General features: G+C 37.3%; 1 protein-coding gene across 1 annotated transcript in view; it reads left to right on the forward strand.

Annotated features, from left to right (window-relative positions):
* The window catches only part of ca16b (carbonic anhydrase XVI b), a 117,531-nt gene that overhangs the window by 48,069 nt on the left and 50,125 nt on the right, over positions 1–19,337 (forward strand). Inside the window, exon 3 of the mRNA XM_017408384.3 lies at positions 12,517–12,696. Coding sequence (XP_017263873.1) covers positions 12,517–12,696 — 180 coding nt within the window. The remainder of the gene's footprint in view (positions 1–12,516; positions 12,697–19,337) is intronic.

Raw genomic sequence — 19,337 nt, forward strand, 5'->3', positions numbered from 1 at the left:
AACCTGTGCAGTATGGGTCAATAAGTAATGTGCAGCATTGGCAAAAGGAAGTTCAACTTCCAAATCGTCTCTGCAACACTTTTACTTTGATAGTTGAGATAGCAGCGGATTAGTAATGATCCATTGGATCTGATGATTTATTGGATCTTGTCTGCGTTTTATGTTACTTTGGCTTTGACATTACACTTTAGATGAAAGTACTTATCTTATCTGAACCCCCTGCCAGCTATCCCAACTAGACCTTTAATCACCTGCCACAGCTGATGTCTCTGCAGTAGCTCCGAGGAAGTTGATACTTTAGTAGCTTCACACAGAATGGTAAGAAGAAAAAGAAAAAAAAAACAGTGTGGACTTTACCTTTAAGGTTTTAATCAAAATAGATTATAAATAAGACGAGAAGTGTTGCACAGATAAAAACTGAAGCAAATTTATAGTTACATTTTCTTCTATACACTGACTGCATAGTCAAACATTAGTAAATCTAAATATTGACACTGACCTCTCGTTCGGATTTAAGTATAATTTTTAAACTGGATATAAAGCAATTTAAAGTTTCCATATGGGCTCAACAATTAACATTTTTTTGCCGTTATCAAACAACACAATGAGTATGAAATGGTGATTAAATTGCAGCACATTTTACCACAGCACTGCATGGGAAAAGAAAAATCACCTTGGGTGTGGCTGTGCTTCGCTTTCAGACACATTCACACATAAACTGATCACTCAGATTGAAAGTTAGTTTAGATGCACAGCTGAATGTGCTGCGACCACTTACTGTTTTAGGCAGACAAGAGGCTTTAAAGGTCCCATATGGTGAAAAGCATTTTGATGGTGTTTTATGTGTTTTATAACCTTGGAGGTGTAAAACACAAGCTGTGAAAAGCAGACATTTTCTGCTAATGCCAGTCCTGTAGCCTGCCTTTAACTATACTACCCTCTCCAAGTTTTCCATAATAATAGGCATTTTATCCAATTCCTTTTCATAACTGTTTTATCGGTAGTTGTCATGATGAGAATTTGCACAGACCTGTCCCCTTGTTGGATTCCTCTGCTGGAGTGAACCATTCAGACAAAGTAATAGGAAATGGTGCTGCGTCTGCTTCCTCTAAAATGTCAGTTGATGGTAAAGCAAGCACATTTTTTTTTTGTTGTTGACAGCAAGAGCACACATAATAGTCACAAAAGGATATATTTTAATGGAGATGTGTGTCATAGTTATACGTAATGCCTACCGAGACGTTTATAAGGCAGTTGAGGAATGGGGTGATGGCGAAATATGGTTTACCTACCCAAGGGAAAAAAAAAAAAAAACTAAAAAGAGGGTTAAAAAATATATAATCAAGTTCCTTCTAATTTTGAATGTTTCTTCTACAACGTTTGCTTTTGAATATCTTCTTCAAACAAGCAACTGATGCCCTCGCTGTCACAGCCACCAGACTCCTGAGAGAAAAAAAACTCTAATTATACCTTCTCGCATGCTGAAGATGCTAGTCTACAACTGCTTTAATGTGTTTGTTTTTCTGTTATGTGATTTTTTTTTTTTTTGGTGTTTACACATTAGGTTATACACAAAAGTCGAATATCAACACAAAAACTAACGCATCAAGGTACCGGTACGCTAACAACTTCTTTGTCTGCAAAATAAAACTGCTGGGTTTTATTTTTCATATTTCAACTGAGTCTGGTGGCTAGTGAGAGGACAACATAACTTGTAATGAACATTTTCTAAATACCACCGAAAATGATGCTAAAATAACTGCAGTTTTGTTTTCACGGCACATTTTGTGCTTCAGCGCAACACAAACTCCGGTTGCTTTTTTGTCATGCACATCAATAATTGCAAATAATTATCCAAGACCACCTGTGAATGTTGCTGACACGTGCTTGTACGTATTGCTGTTTTGTAAATAAGAAGCATTTGCAAGGGAACGTATGTCTTGTTGCTGATTAACTTCGGGAGAAAAGTAATTATTTTCGTGATAAATTAATTTATATGTTAACTGAAGCCAGGTTTGTGCCACAATATTTTAAAATTGATATTTATTACATAAACAAATATCCCAGATCTGAAGCATTTTATTTAATTTTTTTTATTGGCAAAGAACAAGCACCGTGAACGTTTCAAAGACATTATTTATGAGGCTCGCAGACACGTCTCAGCTGCCGACCAAATATCTAGCATGCCAGGTAATTTGGAGTAGTTAGCAGGGTAGGAGTTGTTGAGTGAGATATCAAGAGGGGCTGCAGCCAATATGAGTATGGAGCCCACAAAAGGAGAGGAGGACCCCTGAAGAGGAATACAACAAAAGAGAATATATACAGGAGCTGGAAGGAGGTCAGCGGTGAGGAAAGTACGCTCTGCAGGGACTCAGAGAACTACTCCTAGGGTGCAATATTATGATAGACATGAGAGAAAAAAAGGCATCAAGGAAAATTGCCAGTAGTCTTAAGAGATCCATTTGGCCAAAACAGACTGAATGACCGTTATCTGCTTTATTTAATAGCCTAATAAGTTAAATACAAGAGAGAAACTTGTCTGCTATCACTGCTATAATTGCTGGAAAAAGATCAGTCAAACAAATTGGCCAAAAATTCTTACAGCGTGACCCCCTGGTCATTGATTATTTGCGTCGGGCGGATCCAATAATCCTCTAAAACTTTTGATCATAAGACAACAAGGCCAGGTGGTGCCAACAATTACAGGAATCCACCAACCGTAAAAGTTGGGTACGCAGAGCTCTGATCCAGGAAAACACAACTTTCTTACTTGTTGGAATTAATTTCACTATTTTTTTTTTCTCAGAACACCAAAAGTTTTCATTAGGTTTTGTATTTCTTCTCCTTTTTTTTTTTAATTGTTGCGCTAGGGTCACTATAACACAATAAATAGACATTATTTTTGTGTGTTTGTTTACCACAGAACTGACAAGGCCAAGTAAATACCCATTTAATTTGGTGAAGTGTAACTGAGGACTCACTCATGCATCCCTGAGTGCGTATCCCACAGTGACCCCCTCAGTTGCCTTTTTCCTCATTCTTTCAAACTGCTCCGACATGTCAAGTGCTTTTCCCTTCAGATCTCCCTCAGAGACAAGGATTCTGGGTAACACTTAGAAAATGGGTTTTAAAAAGCAAGTAAGCAAGCGGTGCTATTATTTTCTCGTTTTTTCTAATTCCACGGTTGAAATTATTCACTGTTCTTCACTGCATATTCCCCCACTCCTCTTTTGAAGCCTGCTGACGCCCACCGAGGGCATTATGGTTTTACCTTCATGGTTCACTGATAATTGAGTCGTCTTGTGCAGTTTGGCCAGTAAAGAAATCTGACAAGAAACTCCTTTGAAAGTACAGTTCCTTATGAATACCAAATTCGGCATACTCGAGATAGAAATGTAATTGTTGCGGCTGATGATTCATTCTAATAAACACTCCTTCGGTTACCCTAAGACAGTGGTGGCCAACCCTGCTCCTTGAGGGCCACTATCCTGCATGTTTTAGTTGTTTCCCTGCTCTTCAGCAGGTCTTCAGTATCTGCAGAAGCCTGGTAATCACTCATTCATTCAAAAATCAGGGGTGTCAAAGCACTAAAACGACTAAAACATGCAGGATAGTGGCCCTCGAGGACAAGGATTGGGCACCAGAGCTGTGATAGACATCTGTGAACACGTCGAAACGTTCAAAACTACTTTTATTCAATATTTTACTTGTTTAAAAGCTCAGAAATATCAGGGTAAATTGGTTCCTTCCTTGGTTGAGCTGCTATTTAGTTCCTTAATTCACCCTGGTGTAACACTTTGCAGTTTTGGCAGCATGACCCCATTTATACTTGGGAACAGTCAGTCACCAAGCTGCCCCAGTTTTGCCAGGATGAGTTTCCTCGCTTTGATTGTAGTGCAGTCTGATTCATTTTTTAATATATTTAAACTAACGTAATGATCATAAGGGGTATATTTCCTTCTCTTCCTTTGCTTTTTTTTAAGAGTCTTCCTGTGTGGGATTCTAGATGACTAAAATGACTCCAAGATTCTATATTACACTAGAAATAAATGAGACAAACTTCAGCCCCATTGTCATTATTACTGAAAGGAGAGCTAATGGAATTGTCGACTGTCCCTGGTTGCTTTTACGCAGCGTAGTAGGACTCTGTGTCTCTGCTGCTAAACGCTCAGTCAGCATTCCTCAGTAAACTGAATCTGCTTTCTTCTTTCCTCAGATGATTTTGCTTTGCTCTGAGCTCTCTTCCTTTCCTCTGTCACATCTCAGCCATTAGGTCACAGAGCTGCCAGGAAGCATGTAAAAAGATCTGCATGATGCAGAGACAGAGGAAAAGGGGGGATAGAGTCTGTCTGCTTGTTTTGTGCAAAGATCCTCTTGCATTCAGTTTACTAAGACAGAAATGTAACATCCTTGTATCTTAGGCTGGTTATGATTTAACGGTTGATTATCATTTTATTAAATCCAGGAAATTCTATATCTTTAAAATGAATATATATATATATATATATATATATATATATATATATATAGTCACAATACTAAAATCTCAAACTCAAAACAAACATGAAAGATAGTGCTTGATACTCAATGTTATTTTTGATACCAAAAAAAGAAAAAGGCTTAATAAAGAGGCATAAACATTTTAAATGACCTTCCCCCACTGATATCTCTATTGTCATTTTGATTTTATCACTGATGATAGTTGTAAAATGTGAAAGTTGTAATTTCCGAATAAACAAAACCAACTAAACTTTTTTTTTTTTGTTTTGTTTCTTTTCTTGGACATAGGCCAAATTAATATTAATCTTGATCTTGTGATTCAATGTTGAATTGATTCTGGAAGTCAGTGGCCATTGTGTGAAGTTCTTCTTTACTGGAATTGTGTGTAAAGATTTTGTGAAGTATTGTCCTACAATAACTAATCTTCATGCACCAAACAAGAGGCCAAAATACACTTTGTGGATTGACATTTTTAAAGCAAAAACAACTGGTTTAGCTGGATATTGAAGTTTTGGTTTTTTTCTAGCAACAACACGAAGTTTAAACCAGAAGTACATTTTAGCCTTCCTAACCCTGTCAGCATTGTACCATTTGGTTAAAGTTCAAAGGCCAGTTTATTAATCATATTGCAAGATTTATCTATTTTTGAACATGTGACTGTTTATGCTTTTTGCTAAGCTTTGTTTTTATAATCTGAGCATTTATTTTTCTTTTTAAGCACGCGTTGTTGCGTGCTACACTCTTTTGTACCTGCGTGTAGTTGATTTGAGGACTAGCATGTAATCCAAACTCTCTTCTCTTTTAATCCACCGTTATTGCACGCACAGGTCTTTTATTTCATGGGATGGAACAAATGAAAAAAAAAAAATCTCCTTAGCTTGTAAGGAATGATTACCAAATAAGCCCTCTGCTATGGTCTGTCTTAACATTGTACAAGGCTTGAGCTCATCACTTGTCTAACTTGGACAATTGATACTCCCCAGTGTTGCACTGTGCCTGTTCCCACCATCTGGAGTGCTATCAGCATATTGAAACTGACAGCAGGATTGTTCTTCAAAATGTTATCCTATGCTCCTATTCACTGATGTTATTCTCCAGCATCCTCATGGCTTTAATCTTCTTACCACAGCTCCATCTACACAAATTGTGTGACCCTTCTTTGCGGTGACACTCTTCTATCTGCTGGCCATGTTTTGCTGTGAGTGCTACTCATACATATGGACTGATCAGTGTGGATTTTTGCAAGTGCTACTGTGCCAATTCTGGGAGGTCTGCCAGCCGGCATACAGCATGCATGCCTTCACCGCAAGGGACAAAACGGAAATGACAAGGCAATTGCCATTCTGTCAGCATTGCCATGGAAGCGCAGGCATGGCTGTTTATCCCAAGGTTAATGGGATGACGTCTGGAACTAAAAGTGCCAGATTGAAAGAAACATGTGCCTGTTTTATTTAAAACTCGTCGATTGCAGACAGTGGTGTCACATCACTCAGAGGAAAGCCTCAAGCAGCTCGGAATAACAAAATTAACATATAACTTTACAAACATCATACATCCTGCCTCTTGTATATATTAGGGTTTGATGAATACTTGATTGAATTTCTTTTAAGTCCTGATGTCGATGTGATGCTCAGCAATTCATAAATTGTGACTTGACGTATAATATATGAATGCATGTTATGAAAAAAAGCAGGATGTTTCTCCAGGTAATGAGATTTTTCTTGATGTAGATTCAAGTAGAGATTTAAAATTTCAACCTACACGAATCCGTATTGTTGTAATTCAATGTTATTATATTTTGTAGTGATTGCCATATGACTCTTTGCTTTGCTGTTGTTTTTGCTGAATTGCTTTGAGATGACACAATTTCTATGGTATTACAATTCATTTATGTGAGCAACTTTTGTCTGCAACGTGCATTTACAGATCCAGTGTTGTGGGGTTCTGTCAGGGACATACGGCCGCACAGATGAGCTGCTTGTAACTCATTTTTTTTTGCACTTCGAGGCGATTGCTTTCTATTGCAAACAGCTGAGCAGTTGGATCAGACTTCAGGAATTTTCCTCCTACTTTTTTATGCGTTTTCAAATGTGTATCATTCTCAAGCAAATGAAATGCATTCGACAATAAATCTCGGTTACAAAAGCTTCAGCCTAAACCACAGAGAGACACAGCAACCCAGATGATCATGCTGCATCCTTTTATCTCCTGATTAAAACAGTTTTCAAACTTAGATGCCGGCACTAACTTTTTAAAAGCAAGCTGTACCATATGTTTATATTTGCGAGCTTTTCTGTACGATTTCTGTCTTTCACCACTTCTCGGTCCTTCACTAAACAACTACAGTTGTAGAATTGGAACATTTTTTTCTTTCTTTTTAACAATATTTTAATCTCACGATGACAAATACAAAAGTGTACTGATCCAGTTGCCTACCATTTGACTAATATTTTGTTTCATGCACCCTTTTAAATCCCTGAACAAACTTCAAACACGAGTGGTAATTCAAAAATGTTGTATAAGAATGCGCTAGCACTATGGGTAATGGTGACTAATAACATTTTTTATCATGAAGGATTCTTGAAAGAAAAAAAAATCATTGGACTGTAACTCAAAATTTTTATTCAGTTAAATACTAGAGTTGTTAAAATCAGCACAGAAACAGTAATTTGAGAATGATGCCTCAGTAGTACCAGCCTGTTAGAGTACTCCTGGTTAAATTGTGCTTTTTATTTCAACTTCATGATGTTTTTTTGTTTTTTTTTACTGTGCTTAGTAATCATGCAAAAAAAGAGCTGTTTACATGCTGACTGTGGCTTCTAAAGCTCAACCAAGGCTGAGAATATGACACCAAAGTCCAGGCGAGTAGAAGACAAGCTGTCACCGAGGCACGGGGAGAGAAAAAGAAAGGAAAAGGAGGAAGTGTATATGTATTTTTTTATTTCTTTTTATTGATCGCCATCAGAAATGTGAGGTCCTTTGGCAAATAGAATGGAAGATCATGGAGTGCTGACAAGAAAAAAAGCTGGGTTATTAGGAATGCGGTGTTTTATCAAGACATGCCTGCAGGAGCAGAACGCCCCCCCAAACTGTATGGGCTGACAGTATCTGCATACAGAGAATAGACAAAGCAGGAAAAAAACAGATTTTATGTTTCAAGAAATGTCTATATGGGTGTCCATTTTAGTCTCGACACTGAACTGTTTTTGAGTTTCATACAGGGAACCAACAAACTCTTAATCACATTTATCTCTGTCAAACTTTTGAAAAGTTTGTCCACCTCTTTTTTTTTTCATTAATAGTAATTACCTTTCCTTAATAACGTACACTCCATCAACGTAATTTCATTCTGGGAATCTATAAAGTGTTATTCAATGCAATAACCTCCATAGCATAAAAAGTTTTCCACCACAGTAAATGGAAAGCCTGCTGTATGAGCTCCTCTACCAGAGCCATAAGTGAGACTGATGCCATATGTAATGTTTCAAATAACATTTTGGAATAAGTAATTAGTTTAAATGTCTTCACCTCAGCCTTGTAGAGAGTCACAGTTGCAGTGGGAAAGACTTAACCACTAGAATTATAGCCTGATTCTGATGAATGGCAATGAGACAGATTAATCGACTGCTGTGCAACCCTCACTTATCTGATTTTAGGGCTGCTCCTCCCTCTCTGTTCTTAAAAGGCAGAAATATCCCTCGAGCGGTAAATGAAATGTAATTTGTGTTTGAATGGAAAATTAGGAAGATTACTTTTTTTTTTTTTCCCACACTTTGTTACACTTTGAACTGGATGGGGCAATCCTCTGCCATGGCCAGTTCTCTGTATAGCAGTGTGAAACAATGTGCTTCGGATTGGCACAAAACTTTAATGGGTTCCTCCTTTCTTTTGTTCCGCTTTTCAGCCAGGTTTCATGAAATTCATCTCGGTAGTTGTTTTTTTTTTAACAAACTGCAGTGATCAATACCTTTGCCAAGACGGAGTGACCTTGGCAAACGCATAAGAAGCATTACGGGCCCAACATACTTTGTCTATGTCTACAAAATGACTTTTTTAAATGATTAAATTAATTTTAACAACTTATTTTATGTATATATTTATATTTACAGATGCTAACCACAAATAAGTATTTGCTGTAATGTAATTAGTGTATATAGTTCTGGGAAAGCCATGCCTCTGACGTGGTTATTGTAGTTTTACTTCAATTTAAGAGGAGAAGGCTAAAAAGAAATAAAATTTGGGACTGAAACATCCCACTGAAGAAAGAGAATATTGAGGTTTTTTTATTAATATTGATAGCTGCATGCACCACACTTTGTCAGATAGAGAAACGCTGTTCGAAGCAGCAGGAGGGATCCTACATCACACTGCTAACAGAATATACATTTTCTTCAAAAACACAAAGAGACACACAAGTAAGTCATAACTACCTGAGCAGCTCCAATGTGTTTTACTTTCTCTTTAATACTGACCTGAAATATTTAACAGTATCACCAGCTCTGTAAAACGGCATGCTTTGCTGTAGAAGTATCTGTAGTAATGTGTTCCTTTATATAATCTGAACATCAACTTGATAAATACTGACATAAAATTTAAGATTAGATTTACTTTGGGTCTGAGCTCCATAGAATATTTGAGTTAGTGTACCAATGTATTTTCAATAAGAGAATATTGATTTTTTTTTTTGGTCTGCCTGTGTGACTAAAGATACAGACTAGATAGATGTTTTACCATTAAGACCTAAGGCCACTAAATGTGGGCCAGAGTTTGGCATTATCTAATTTTTTTACCTTTTTAAAGCTTACATTTTTATACTTTATTATCCTAAAGATGCAACATTTTTATAGCTGTTACATTGAGATGGGGGGTAAATGGGTATTTTTAGATGGATCACAAACATGGAAGATTCTGAATTGATCTTCAAATGTCGATTTATTCTGTTCAAGTTAATCAACTTGATGTTGAGGAACACAAAAGTGGAGCTCAAAAGTTTGGAAGGGTCGAACCTGGATAGTCAGCACAAGATGGCTGAGTAAGACATACGGCCGGAAGAGCATTACTGGAAGGTTATAAATACTTTGCTTTAAAACTACCAGGTAGTCGCACGGGGAGGAAGTAGGCGGGGGGCGTCAAGGTAATCGAAATGCATCAATAATTGTTTTATCACTGCATCGCAGCCCTCTGAATTGTAATCGAATTGTTAGATGCCTAAAGAGTCCGAACCCTACTGTTCTACCAAGAAGCTGTGAGATTTTATCAAGTAAAAAAACAAATTACTGTTGGAATAAACAAGTTCATAATGTGGCAGAATCATGATGTCACAGTTAATGATTCCTTGCTTGAAATCCCAGAATAATGACTTCGGCAGGTCTGAGCAGCGGACGCTTGTAAAACGTTCTGCATTGCTGAGCAACAGATCTGAAGCTGTAGCATTCTTACACAAAGAGAAAACGGCGTTAGATCCTAACCAGAGGAGGATTGGGGTTACAGGCTGTTTTATTCTTATTGTATAGGGATTCCTCAAAGTGAACTTTTTTTTGGAAGAGTTTAGTTTGTGTAGTTTCCTTCCCCTCTTCAGCTTCTGCTCTGATGGCTGCTGCTCCATATCATGAAAGGCTGTTATGGGAACAAAAATGAATCTTGATAAATAAAGGTTTTTTTTGTTGTTTTTTTTTACAGGAGCTCTCTCATTACACAAACTTTTGAGTAATTTTGTTAGGCTTCCAAATGAATAAGTCACAGATATATTTAAATCAATATTATATACATATATATTTCAAACAGGTTAAAGCAGTACAAAATAACAAACACACAAAGTAGGAGATACACTAAAAGCTGTGAAGAAGAAAGGTAACAAAAAAAGATTGATCTGTTTTTAATATACTATTTTATCTGTTTGAATTGAAGTAGAAAGTTGTTTAATCCTACCCCCAATTTATTATCATTCAATGTTTTCTTTCACACTCACTTAGTATTTCTCAATATTGTTTAATTAGTAGTTTAATGTAGTATTCATATACATCTTTATGGTTTCTATACACAGAATACTTATAAATAAATAGAATGTTATGTATTTTACACAACCCCTTAAATGTATTTACATGCATAAATATACTTCTGGTTTGAAATAAACATACAGAGGCTGTATTATCACACATGCATTTGTACATAGATGGGACAAGACGCACAGAGGCAATATAAGCAAATCACATTGGGTAAATGACAATGTTGCAGCTATTTACTGCTGAAAGAGAACATTGTTTGAGTTGTTCTGCACCCCCCTTTGTAAGCCCTTGGTTTGGGCTTTAGCTCTGGTTTGATTCTTTTTATTGTTTTTAGTTTTTTATAGACGCTTCTGTTGGCTGATGATCGACATTTCTCAACAGTTACATTTCGACGAAGCTGTTGATTCAAAGTGAGATTAACCTCGTAGTAGCAAGGCCATTACATAACAGTGAGTCACTTCTTTCACTGTTGATATAAAATGTATTGCTTCAAAGAGCTTTCATCTTTGGATCAAAATATTGTATAACAGAGCCACGGGCAGTTAACTGGGCTTCACACGGTTTCCTTCTTGTACGACAGGGTTGTGGCTAACGCCTTAGCAAGCACAACTCCAATGCAATGGATAAAACTAAACATGTTTTTTTTCCCCCTCTTTAAACTAAGGCTTAATAGAAATTCTTGTCCACGTAACTCGTTTAATCTGAAATTTGTAAACATTTGCTCCGTTTTATGGAAATCCTCTGTGTGTTTATGATTGGCAGGCAGCTTTCAGTGGCCGTATAGTATTAGTGTTTCGTTCATAATGGGCTGCATCCCAGGGTCTGAACGATTGGGTTTGTCCTGGTACAGACATATTATTAAATCTATAATCGTGGCCGACAAAGTTAATCCCTCTTGCTAATGCATTCATTAGTTCGAAATGCAGCTCAAATTTATTGCAACATTTATTGCATAATTCAGAGCTTAAAAGCCTACAGTGTTGCAAGAAGTGCTGCTTTGCAAGTTACATTTTTACAGTTTATCTCCTTGTAATCAGTACAATAGCTTGTTTTATCAATCATTTCAATGAATATGTACCTCTGGATGTTACATTACTTGTGAAAATATCTGTCAGTATGACTGCACACCCCTGTTGTGTGTGTTGCTCTCTGGTTTATGTCGTGTAACACTGCGTTTTTCAAAAATAATCTTGAATCTTATTGTTTTTTGAAAGACTTGAGCGTGGTCTGTTTGGCTGCAAGGTGTTTATACATAGCAAGACATAAAGCCACCCTTGATTCGTGTTGTTTTTTTTAGTCAAGAGGACTTCTCATATCTTTTTCATGAGCTCATAGCAAATTGTCCTATATCTGTAGGGAATGAGATCATGAATATTGTGTTAACCCAGAAAAGTTGAAATCCGTGCATGCTTTCTTGTTCCCCTGATCCTTTAGCTTTTGTTGTGGCGTCGGCCAATTGTAGCTAGGCAGAGATCAAGGGGACCCCTGTCGGTTGTGGATTATTCCTTTGTAGAAGTGCCACTGTAGGGGATAGAGGATTAAAAGAGCAGCAAGTGAATAGGGATTCAACAGGAAGTTGGTTTGCGACAAACACGGCACATGAATTCTTAACGGAAGTGTTTTCTGGTAAATAGTCAATCTATTGTTGTTTTATCTTATATTTTTTTAATAACAAAAACACATGCACATTATTTAGGCTCTCCTTCCAGTTTCAGGTGGTAGGAAAATGCTTCACTTTGGTATTTGTCAAATATATGGACAGTTAGAATTGGGATTGTCTATGAATTTTCATTGTGTTCCTGTGTTCTCTCAGCTGGGAAAGTAAAAAGGTACAAAAGCTGAATGAATATAAAAAGATAGTTTGTCCTTTTTTATTACCATTTTTGTTGCTTTGTTACCCTGGGGGCTTCTGTTGCAGTGCCATTATTGTCAGTGTTGCTAAATTTAGGCGTGATAGATTTAATAATCTCATGTGTTTGTTTTATTTCTGTTTGTTTCTTTTTTGCTGCAGGGAGCCATGGACCTCGAGGCTGGGCAGCCCTATATCCAGAGTGCGCTGCAACGAACCAGTCACCTGTGGATATCGTAGATGAACAAGCTTTGGTTTCAGAGGAGTACCAGGAGCTGGTGCTTGATAAGTTCAACATGGAGTCCTCCAATCAGACTACCATGAAAAACACTGGAAAGACAGGTTGGCACGAGAACTTTAGTCCTTCGTTGTCTGCGGATTTCATACAGCAAAATCAAAACAAAAAATTATATTTCCACAGTATCATTTGATCCTGCTGGGTAAATGAGTCAGTGTTTTATCTTAAAAAAAATACCACCGTTAGAAGTGTTTTTGATACATGCTGTTAGAAAATAACATTTTGTCAGTCAAATATGATCTAATCATTTTTTTTCAGTTTTGCTGTAAACAGACAGGAAGAAATTAATTAGGTAGACATCATTCTACTTTCAGGTTAAATGCAATTTTCCGAAAAAGAACCTTAATGTCAAGGCTATTTAAACACACAACCCATGTTATTATGGTTTTTTTCCAAATAGCTTTTACAGTGTAAGTTGACACTGAAATATTAAAAGAAACTGCAATTATTAGAATTTTGAAACACAATAAGAATAGATATTTTTAAATGTTTTAATTACTTCTCAAGTGCACAAAAATTGCAGTACTCATCACTACACAGCTGTAGAATACGTGAGCCTGACCTGATATTTCAAATACGCATAAAACAATGTTAATATTAAATGGATTTAAGGTAAAATTTTCAGGTTAGTTTGAAGGCACATATTCTAAACTAAAACTTTGAGATTTAAACTATCACAGTGGGGGAGAAAAACAGAAATTAAGGGGAGTTGTAATGAAAATTATTGTGTAAATTAAACAGTCTTGACAACAACTGTTAATTCCCCCCAAAAAATAACAATTAATTTTTATTACAGAAACTAAGCACTTTTCCAGTGCCAGTGAAGTCTTTCAATATAAGCAAGTAAAGAAAGTGACACAAACCTGTAATGAGTATTTGTCCACAAGTCACTCACATGTCTTCTTGAGGTGACAAGTATTTGGGAGGTGATGGAGGCATGAGTGGTTGTTGTCTGGGTTACTGGACATCCATCCAGGGCATCAGAACAAATCTTTCAATCAAAGTAAACATTGATATGTTGCTCCAGACACACCATCTTCAGATGGCACAAACTTCTCAGCCGGTTCCCTGAAAAACATTTCAACTACACCCACTAGAATTGACCTTTTTCAATGATTCTTTGACGCAAGTATTTTCTTTTTTAGACATAAGATCTGTCATTAATAACATGTTAATCATTTAAAAGCAACAGTATTTAATTATCTTTGGTCACACCATTGTCATTGTTTTCACTAGTTTTATAAAAATTTTGATTAAAAGGCAAATTACTTCCGCTCCTACTGTGCATGCCTGTATGAATAGATCTACACCGTTTTAGACTTTGCTGTTGAAAGAGATTATATGTTGCTAGGGGTCAGCTCATTTACATTGCCGTCACACAATGTTTGGTAAAAAAAGCACAAAGGTGCTCATTCAGACAAGACACTGACACGTCCAGTTGTTGTCCTCTGAGCAAGTGTGAAAGGGGAGTATGAGTTGTTTATTATTCCTGTTATTGCATTCATTGTCCTTCCCCCTCTTTCTTCTTTGTATGCAACTTGCACGCCTTGTTTACGGACACATTTTGAATCTCACTCAATTAGCTGCTATTTGAAATTACTGCCCCATTTTTTTATTTTTTTTATTTTTAATTCAGCAAATCCCTGGACCATTGGTCTGCAAAGCCTGACCCTAATTGATCTGTCTGCTTTTGGCACCGTTTCGCTCTGAGAGTAGTGTCATCTCTTTGCGTTTGATCATAATGAGAGTTGTTAGCCTCCATGACAACCAAGGCCACTGACACAGCCGAGCAATGCTGCGGGCTGCTTATTTACAAAGTTGGAAGTAACATGGCTTGGTGTAATTTTAGGCACATGCAGCAGAAGGAGAATTTAAATAGCTCTAAGTACTGTGAAAGTCAGGGAAGTGGAGCCGCATCACCACAAAATGCTCTATAGCAAAGGCTATTAGAAAAAGGTCAACTTAAAATATAGCAAATTTGCTAAATTTTAAGGACAGCACACACACACACACACACACACACACACACACACACACACATATATATATATATATATATATATATATACACACACACACACACACACACACAGCCAGGTGAATGTGTCAGGCAGCAGAAACCAAATGTGGAAGAGAAGAAAGAAGAACCGTCATGGAAAGATAAGCCCCTGCATGGCATGTACCACTGGGAGATTGAGGAGGTGGCTGATATTAACAAATCCTACCACTGGCTAGAGAGGACTGGACTGAAGGACATCACAGAGGCACTAATCATGGCAGCACAAGAGCAATAGAGGGACCAAGGTCCCAGACAGGACCGAAGTTGCAGGCTGTGCAAAGATGCCCCTGAGACAGTCCAGCACATAATAGCAGGATGCAAGATGCAGGCAGGCAAAGCATACATGGAACACCATAACCAAGTGGCTGGAATAGTGTACAGGAACATCTGTGGGCGATTCCACCGAAGGTGTTGGAGAATGGCAGGGCCAATATACTGTGGGACATCCAGACTGACAAACAGGTGATGGCTAATCAAGCAGTAGTGACAGATGCAGCAATCCCTAGTGTCTGTAACATCAATGAGGAGCACGAGTAGCTGTAGAGATATCAAGGGTTGAAAGAGGAAATAGAGAAGTTGTGGAGCTTCAAGGCCTCAGTGGTGCCAGTGGTCATCGAAGCACTCAGTACTGTGACCCCCAGACTGGAAGAGTGGCTCCAACAGAAAAAAAAAACCTCACATTAAGTCACACTGTTGTGATTAGGAGGTGAATTGTATCATGTTCCATCTTTTTTTTCTTTCTTTAACTTATCTGATCTTAGCGTTTGTCTTTGCATATGTGAATTTTCCAAAATTGTGTATGCCTCTTTTAAAGTAAAAGGTCATGTCTTTTATTGTCTTCACAAATCTGACCCATTACTGTATAAAGACCAGCTAACAAAAGTATAGTTGTTAATCAACCCCCTAACTCATCCCGCAGCTCCAGCTGTAGCACACGTTTGCCATAAGCGTGACATTTCTAATTCCCATATTCCATCTTCCAAGCAAAGCCAGGCTACATGACCTGAAATTATGTATCGCCTAACTGAAGCGGCTGAATGCTGTGCGGTCTCTGCAGGTTAATTTCCTGTCGCATTACTGCTCCACTCTCAGGTATCACCAAACATCTATAGTAGATCGTATCTGTGGCCATGACACCCCTGAAATAATTTGTTATATAGGTGGCCTGCTTCTGAGCTGTACTTTCTGCAGCACAGAGGCTACATTTTGAAGGCCTTATCGCTTGAGACGTGGATGTTCATGGACTACATGTGGTCGCACGTGTTAATTTGGGGTCAAAACAGTAATTTGCTCATCATAGAATTAGAAAATAGTTTCAAACAAGTTGTGGTTCTTATCCATTGTTCATGCCTTAAATGTTTTTATTTTTTTTGGTTTTTCCACAGTTTGTCTTTCTGATGTTAATGCTGTTCAAAATCCCAGCCTTTCAGGTTTATTTGTTTAATATATACAGTACAAAGTTCTACTTGACAATAAATTTTATGTTAAACATAAACAAGTTAATTTAGGCCCTTTAGTTATTTTTGTCTTATTTCTGTAGTATCGAGTCATTTGTTACTAGTCTCTCATCTTAAACTTTTTAAACAGATTGTTTTATGTATCTCATCTCGTCTTCCTGCATTTTTGCATACCAGTCGCAGTTTTCTGTTTTTCTTTTTTGTCATTTTATTCTAAAAAGACTTCTTTTTCTCGGCTTCACCATCAGCTTTTTAGGTGAGCGACACAGAGAAGGCTACTTGAGCAAATGTTTTCTCAGAGGTTACACTTCCACTCAGAGGAGCAGCCGTATAGGACCACTTTTGCTTGCATATGTGATTAAAAGCTTACTCACACTAATAACCTATTAAGCCCTACTCATATCAATAGGAAGTTAATTAAACGTCTAATTTTCAGTTGTTTTAAATCTTATCTTTATTCACAATTACCTTCATTGACAGAATCTGGAGGCGTGAAACATGATTTTTGGTACTGTAAAACTCTGGACTCGGGTTGTTCATTTAGAGAGCACAAGATTAAATCAAGAAGCCAAAAACTACAGTCTCGTAGCAAGCCCTGAATTATCTTTTAATTTATTGAGGCACGGGCTGGCTCCGGCGGAGGCCCAGAAATATTGGTGTTTGCCAGGGCATAATCATTAGGCTATAAAATGGGTTAGAACGATAGATTCTGGGATTGCTTTATACCTGCAGTATATCAGCAGATTTCATTTTTGGTCTCATGAGGGCAACAACAAACTTACGAGGATAACATCTGCGTATCTTTGCAACAGTTTGTTATTACACACATAATCACTCATCCTGTGTTGTTTCTGTCACTCTGATAAATGAAAGCGCAGCTTTCTTTCTCTTCTTTAAATACCCTGTTTACTGTTGTTACCATACTGACATGTTTAAAGTTCACTAGAGGTGAGAGTCGCGCTGTAGCTCACAATATGATGCGGAACGCGACCCGCGATAATAATAATATATCAGTACAGAAATTCTGTGGCAAACTGATAAATAGCAGGGCAGACATTAATTGATACATCACAATATTTTTTGTTCTAAAAACAAAAGACTAGTGAAAACCTGAAAGCAATAACTGTGTCTGATATTATCCCACTGTTAAGGTCAGCTATCTCCTTTTCAAAAGATTAATTTTTGACTGACTTTCCCTGATTTGTGTGTAAAGCACCCCTGCGAGGAGCTTTCAAGTAGTGGCACCAGGAGCACTGAAATCTGTTCATAGCTATTTATTTTATCAATTAAAATGCCAGTGTTTGGGGGCTGAGCATTGATTAATGTATCACATTTTGACTTATCAATATCTAGTCTGACTCTTAATGTACACAGCATTAAACCTTAAGTGTATTTTGAAAAGAAATCTGTAATAATACAATGTTCAGTGTACTTAAATCATAGCTCTTAACATTATTGTTGGTTAAATGTTTCAACAAACATATGTGCATTATTTACTATTTGACTCAATTAATTGTTTGTTTCTAAATACAATACAGTAAGACTCTTTCCCCTTTTTAATTGGAATAGAGAGGATTGTAGATTAGAGCCTCAGTGACACCTATAAACTACTTGGCAGTCTCTGGAATCATTTTTGTCTTGTATTTTTATTTTACTTTATCATCCTGATTGTATTTCATATCTTTGCTTTGTTCCTGTACACACAGTATAGTGCATCCTAGAGGAAAAAAATAAAAGATCCCTCCTCCTCAGCTTTTCTGCCCGAGGTTGAAACTGATGTATGACTTGACCTGACTTGTTTTTGATGTCCTAAAGGAAATGTTGTTGCTCTTAGGAGCCACCATGTTCACGAGCTTGCCACCAACTGTGCCCGTTTCCCATTTGAGGCTGAGCCTGCGGAGTGCTGTTGCGTGTTACAGCTTTTTCACTGAGAACTGGTGCCTGCTGAGGCTAAAAACTGCACAATGAAGGACTAAAAAAAAAAAAACCCAGTAAAGTTGCAGGCCAGGAAACTAAACAAGATGGTGCTCTACAAATATAGTTAAAGCCAAATGTAAGTGACTAAGTGTATAACCTGAAAGGCACATTTCGTTTTTTCAATTTGATGCATCGCTATGATGGAACGCTTACATACATCATTTCAGTTGTTTTGGACCAAACAGTTCAAAAGGCTTTCTGAGCGTTATAGGAACTCCCCGAAGTACGAAATGGCTTTGAGGGCTTTTTCCTCTCCTTGCATTCGCACCAGAAATAGGAATGCTGAAGTGATGTAAAGGCCTTCTGGCGAGTGGCAGAAGAGTGAAAATCACGCAATTTCCCCAACAGATAACCTCAATAAAGCACAGGCTTCACTCCTGCTCCAGAGCTCGGCTTTTTGTTCAGATTTCAGTAGGCTACAGTGAAGAACTGTCTCAATAACAGACTTCTTTACCAACATTACTATGTTCCTTTGTGTTAACAAGTTCAGGGATTGTGCTTAAACGCTTAATCAATCACTGTACAATTGCATCTTGTAAAGCAAAAGCTGTACACTTAAATTGTTTCAACCAGTCACTTAACAGTTGCTTCACAGGTGATTCCTTTCCCATTGGAGACGAAGCAGCATAATAAAGCTGTACCACACACTCTCATCCTTTTTTTTTTTTGATGAGGGCAGATCATGTTCATCAATTATCGCTGTATTTTAAAATGTGCTGAAAGTGTGAAAACAGTACTGTCAGAAACTAAAGTTATAGCACGTACAATGAAGCAAGAGCTTCCCCCTCAGTAAAAATGTATTGTTAGCATCCCTGTGTTACTGGTTGTATTGTTGTTATTATTAGTAGTAAAGAGATTTTATTTACTCAGCCTTATTTTACTCCTTCACAATCACACACAGACTGTCCTCTGAATTGTAAGAAGTGAGTACGGTCTTGGTTTGCAAAATATACTTGAATATATCCTTTTTGTAAGAGTGATAGTTGCAATTCTACTGTATATAAGGGGAGTTTTAGATTCTGCAGTATAGCTACATATTAAACAAATATGTCACTGACTAATTATCACAAAAACACAATGCATCCAGCATTAGGATTATTGTTTTTTATAAACAGAGAGAATGTTGTAAGCAATTTTAACGGGCTTCAGTAGTAAAAGTATGGTGCATCAGTTTCACTGCTGTGATTGACGC

The sequence above is a fragment of the Kryptolebias marmoratus genome, linkage group LG4 (assembly GCF_001649575.2).
Source record: "Kryptolebias marmoratus isolate JLee-2015 linkage group LG4, ASM164957v2, whole genome shotgun sequence".
Classification (NCBI taxonomy): Eukaryota; Metazoa; Chordata; class Actinopteri; order Cyprinodontiformes; family Rivulidae; genus Kryptolebias; species Kryptolebias marmoratus.